Source organism: Penaeus japonicus, unplaced genomic scaffold, assembly GCF_977035675.1.
Source record: "Penaeus japonicus unplaced genomic scaffold, GWHDUDI00000001_assembly GWHDUDI00000027, whole genome shotgun sequence".
NCBI classification, from domain to species: Eukaryota; Metazoa; Arthropoda; class Malacostraca; order Decapoda; family Penaeidae; genus Penaeus; species Penaeus japonicus.
In genome coordinates, this window is record NW_028234429.1 from 5,242,952 (window position 1) to 5,247,951 (window position 5,000).

The window sequence follows — 5,000 nt, forward strand, 5'->3', positions numbered from 1 at the left end:
TCTTCCACATGTCCTTTGTTGCAGCGTGTCCCTCGTCAATTGTCTGTCTATTCTCGGGCGTTCCCCAACATGTTCAATCCTGTCGCCACGTGTGTCCTTTGAAACTAGTTTTTTTTTTTTTTTTTTTTTTGTCTGACTTCTAGGGTTTGAAGTAAGGATTTCAGTAACACATGTAAGACTGGTAGATATTTTAAATATGAGTTTGCATTTTTTTTTCGGAATATAATCCTTATCTAACAGTAAAAAAATATATTCGGTCTCCTCAGCTAGCGAGAGAATGGATTCTGCACAGCGTCATTTCATTCCAATATTTTTTTTCTTATCTTTGTATCTTTTTATCTTTCTATTGAGGATAAAAGTTCGAAAAGTCGTTCTTAAGTAATGGAATGCAATAAAAGAACACTATAAGAGTTTATAACATTTGTTATAATTCACGTTTATGCTCACTGAAATCATAATAATCACAGACTGATGTACAACTCAACAAACAAACAACAAACGTCTATTCTGTATTAGGCATTTTACATATGTCTATATGAGTGCGTGTGTATATGTATATGTATATATATATATATATATATATATATATATATATATATATATATATATATATATATATGTATGTGTGTGTGTATGTGTGTGTGTGTGTGTGTGTGTGTGTGTGTGTGCGTGCGTGTGTGTGTTTGTGTGTGTGTGTATGTGTATGTATGTGTGTGTGTGTGTGTGTGTGTGTGTGTGTGTGTGTGTGTGTGTGTGTGTGTGTGCGTGTGTGTGTGTGTGATTTTTGCATCTTACAGCTTCTTTGGGACATGCTACATGTTGCTACATGTTTCTTGTAGTCCAAAATAAATGGCCACAATTTTCGTCTCATAATATCTGCATACAAATCGTCCATTTATATCTATATTTTCACATGAGTGAAAATTACAAAACAATATGATAATAAAATAATATAATAATAATAAAATGATAAAAATATGATGATGGTGATGAAAATAAAGATGATAATAATCAAATAAATAATAATAATAAAGATGATAAAAATAACGGCGACAATAGTAACAATGAAAATAATAATGATAATAATAATTTTGATAGTAATAATGATAAAAAAAAATAATGATAATGATAATGAGTAAAGGAAAAATCTTGCGAAAGACCTCGCCCGGACTATGCACTGAAAGATCCCAAATACCATTTCCAGAAAAAAAAAAAACTTTCCTAAAATTCTTTCCAAATAGGAGGATGATTTTCGAAACTGACGTATGCCAGACAGCCGAGGATTGGACGCCCTTGGGCATGCCTCACGCAGGGAGCACGGAGGTCGTACACACCCAGAGGGCAGTGCTACACGTGTCGAAGCAGCACTTCTCTGATGGCCCGCAGGAGGAGTCGTTGAGGCACTTCTTGGCGGCGCTCTTGGTGGGAGAGCAGTCCTTTCTCAGAGTCGGGCAGGAACCAGCGTGGACTGAAAGGAAAGGGAAAGTTTCCATGAGAGCTTTCTCCTCGGCTAAGCTGCGGCTTTGTGTGTTCTGTTCTATAGGGGAAAATGTTTTAACTATATACTGTTATAGTATACGTGTTTTTAAATATATCGCAATTAGTTTTGTATGTCAATGTGATTTCGATCTTAAAATAATTGATAAAATAGAATAGAATACAAGCACTGACTTTGTCTTTAATACATATCTGGAGTAACAGCCATATACTGAATGCTTCGATCTAGAAAATACAACTACATAAAAAAAGAAAACTCTATGACGTCAAAGCAGCGGCGACGACGTACCTGAACCTCGGCTGGTGAGGTGGACGATGAACCCCGTGAGGCCAGAACCCCCAACCGCACCCGATCCGGACCTGTGGCCGAGCGAGGAGGGCTTGTACCCTGTCACGTAGCTCGAGGAGGAGCCCGAAGCTTGGCCGCTTGAGGTGAAGGCAAAGAGGGATCCTTGGGAGCCAGACGCCGAGATCTGGCTGATGGGCGGGGTGCCATGGTTGCCGCTGGAAGAGATCTGGCTGATGGGCGGGGTGCCATGGTTGCCGCTGGAAGAGATCTGGCTGATGGGCGGGGTGTCATGGTTGCCGCTGGAAGAGATCTGGCTGATGGGCGGGGTGCCATGGTTGCCGCTGGAAGAGATCTGGCTGATGGGCGGGGTGCCGTGGTTGCCGCTGGAAGAGGTAAGACTGTCTGTGGTTGAGTCGAAGTTGTCGGAAGACAAAAATCGGTTGTCTGTAGTTGGGTCACTGCTGCCGGATGTAAACTGATTGTCGTCGGTTGTAAACTGGTTGTCTGTGGTTATAAATTGGTTGTCTATAGCTGAGTCATAGTCACTGGATGATGAATATTGATTATCAGCGGGTGGGGACTGGCTGTCTGTAGCTAAATAATGGTCGTCAGATGAAAAAAATTGGTTGACTGTAGCCGGAAACTGATTTCCCGAAGAAGAAAACTGATAGTCGGTAGTTGAGTCATAGTCGGTAGATGTTAAGAATTGGTTGTCTGTGAATGAGTCATAGTCATCTGATGAAAATTGGTTGGCTGCAGAAGAAAACTGATTTTCTGTAGATAGGAAATGGTTGTCTCCAGACGAAAATTGGTTGACTACAGCTGTATTATCGCTGCCAGATGAAAATTGATTCTCGTCTGTGGATATTTGACTATTTGTAGACGGAAGTTCAATGTCTGTTGTTGAGTCATAGGTGTTCGCTGATGAAGATTGCTCATTGGTAGACGAAACTTGGTCACCGCCAATAGACTGGTTATCAGTAGCTGAGAACTGACCATTGCCATGTGTGTAAGAGTCAGTAGAGAGACTTGGATCATTTGAGTCAGTTTCACGGGTACTTGAAGCATGGTTGTTAACAGCGAAATTTTGTGAATCAGTAGATGAAAAATCGGACCCTGTAGCTGCTCCTTGAACTCCTTTTGTCAAACCTTGACCGTCAACAAGCAAATCATAATCATCAGTGCTTGATGAATCAAAATTAATAAAAACTGAACTCTGAATACCAGTGGTAGAATCTTGGTCATCAGCATTAGAGCCATGTTTGTCAGAAGATATACCATGAATTGCCGTTGCTGAATCTCTCTCAGTCTCGTCGTAGAAAGTTCCAAATCCTGCAATTTCTCCATCGACATCAAACTGATTTGCAAAGGAGTCCTTTGATGCAGAAGCACCAACATCTGATGGAACTCCAGTGGATTGTTCTGGTGTGCTGGAATAAGAACTATGATTTTCAGAATTATGACCAGACTGTGATTCATGAGTGCCATGCTGGGAATCATGTGTTAGATCTGTTACACTGGGAGCAGAATTATGAATGTCATCTTGATAGTATTGGTTCTGTGTATTCGAGACAGAACCATCAGTCCTGTGGTCATCTGTAGCTTCGCGTGTGTCAGAAACAGAACCATCAGTCCTGTGGTCAAAGTCATCAGAAGCTTCGCGTGTGTCAGAAACAGAACCAAAGGTGTCTTGCTGAATATCGTACGCTGCTTCTTGTGTGTCAGCGAATGAACCAAGAGTGTCATAATCAGCAATTGCACTTGGAAGTTCACTATGGAAGCTTTGATCTTGAGTACTAATAGAAGAACCAGAGTGAAGGCCAAAGAATCCTTGAGTTTCAGCAGGGGAATCATGAATATTACTTTGGATATCTTCGACAGTTCCTCGGCTGTTTGGCACCGACTCAGACCCTGATGCCATTTCTCTTGCGTCGTGGGTGCTAGACTTTGATTCATGAGATTTCACAGAAGAATCAAGGATACCAGAATGTGTGTTTGGTAGTTCGCTGAAGGAATAATCTGGAGAATCATAATCTTGATTACCAGACGAACCAGTGTTAAACTGGAATTCAGGAGCTGATGCCTGAGAGACGCTGAAAGAAACATCGAAATCAGACTGAAAATCAGATGACGGCACTTCGGCCTCCACTGCAGATTCACCTGTATCAGCCTGGACTACAGTCGATGGCGAGTGACTTTCCGGTATAGCAAGATCACCAGTAGATGGAGAAAAAGGTTGGAATGCAGTGGTCGGTACTGTCGAGGGGGTAGACACGTGTGTAGTGGAGTCATAATTATGATTATCATAATCAAACTGGTTTGCAGATGATGAGGCCGGAATATCGCTTGATGGTGCTTGAGTAGAAAGCAAAACATTAGTGCCAGTTTGATATTCGTTTGATGATCCAGTGTTTGAAATTGCACTATCAGTGTCTGCTGCAGATTCTAGGGTACCACTTTCAAAATTATTTGTAACAGATTGGAAGTCGACAGACTCTGGCGTCTCTGAGTTAGCAGTACCAAAATCAGAAGTTCCAGAGGTGCCGTGGAATCCAAATAAAGTTTCCTTGTTTCCGAAATCAGAGGAACCTGTTTCTGGAAGAAATTCTGGTTTATGGGCCTTATCTGTTGAAAGGTGAAAATGTAAAAAGTCTTTAGTGGTAACGCCTGAATCTTGATTATCAAATGAGGGTTGTTGCAGGTCAGTTGATAAAGTAACACCGGTTGGTTGGAGTTCAAATTCTGAACCTTCAATGTTGGAAAGGGAATCATAAGACTGCTGGACATCAGTGTCATTCTGGTGTGTCTGTGAGTCAATTTCAAGTTGAGCAGAAGAATCCTGTCTTCCAGTAGAGAGATCTAAACGATCTTTTTCAAATCCATCCAGCGGCAAATTAAGACCACTAGGAGCGACAGGAGTGACGGCTTCCTGAGTATCAGGCTGGAAACTCACAGCTGTAGGTCTGTGAGTGCTGGTCTGGAAGTGAAACAATCCAAAGGCAAAGTCCTTATCACTTTCTAGATCTTGAGCATCTGACGCAGTGGTATGTTTACCTGGCAGTAATCCATGAGTACCTACTGTTGATATTTGTGGGCCAGATTGAGTATTCAAGGAGGATTCTTGAGCTGTTTGGCCGGAAGCAAAATTGCGTGATTTCGCATCTGTGCCGTCTTCAAGCTGGAAATGAGAAAATGACTTGTGAGTGCTACCAGT

The 5,000-nt window shown here is 41.6% G+C and overlaps 1 protein-coding gene across 1 annotated transcript in view; it reads right to left on the reverse strand.

Annotated features, from left to right (window-relative positions):
- Positions 1–405: 405 nt before the first annotated feature.
- The window catches only part of LOC122245339 (uncharacterized), an 8,425-nt gene continuing 3,830 nt past the window's right edge, over positions 406–5,000 (reverse strand). Inside the window, exons 3-4 of the mRNA XM_086553004.1 lie at positions 1,787–5,000; positions 406–1,468 (exon numbers count right to left, since the gene is read on the reverse strand). The exon at positions 1,787–5,000 is cut by the window's right edge and continues 466 nt beyond it. Of these exons, the coding sequence (XP_086409130.1) occupies positions 1,305–1,468; positions 1,787–5,000 (3,378 nt within the window). The 3' untranslated portion in view covers positions 406–1,304. The remainder of the gene's footprint in view (positions 1,469–1,786) is intronic.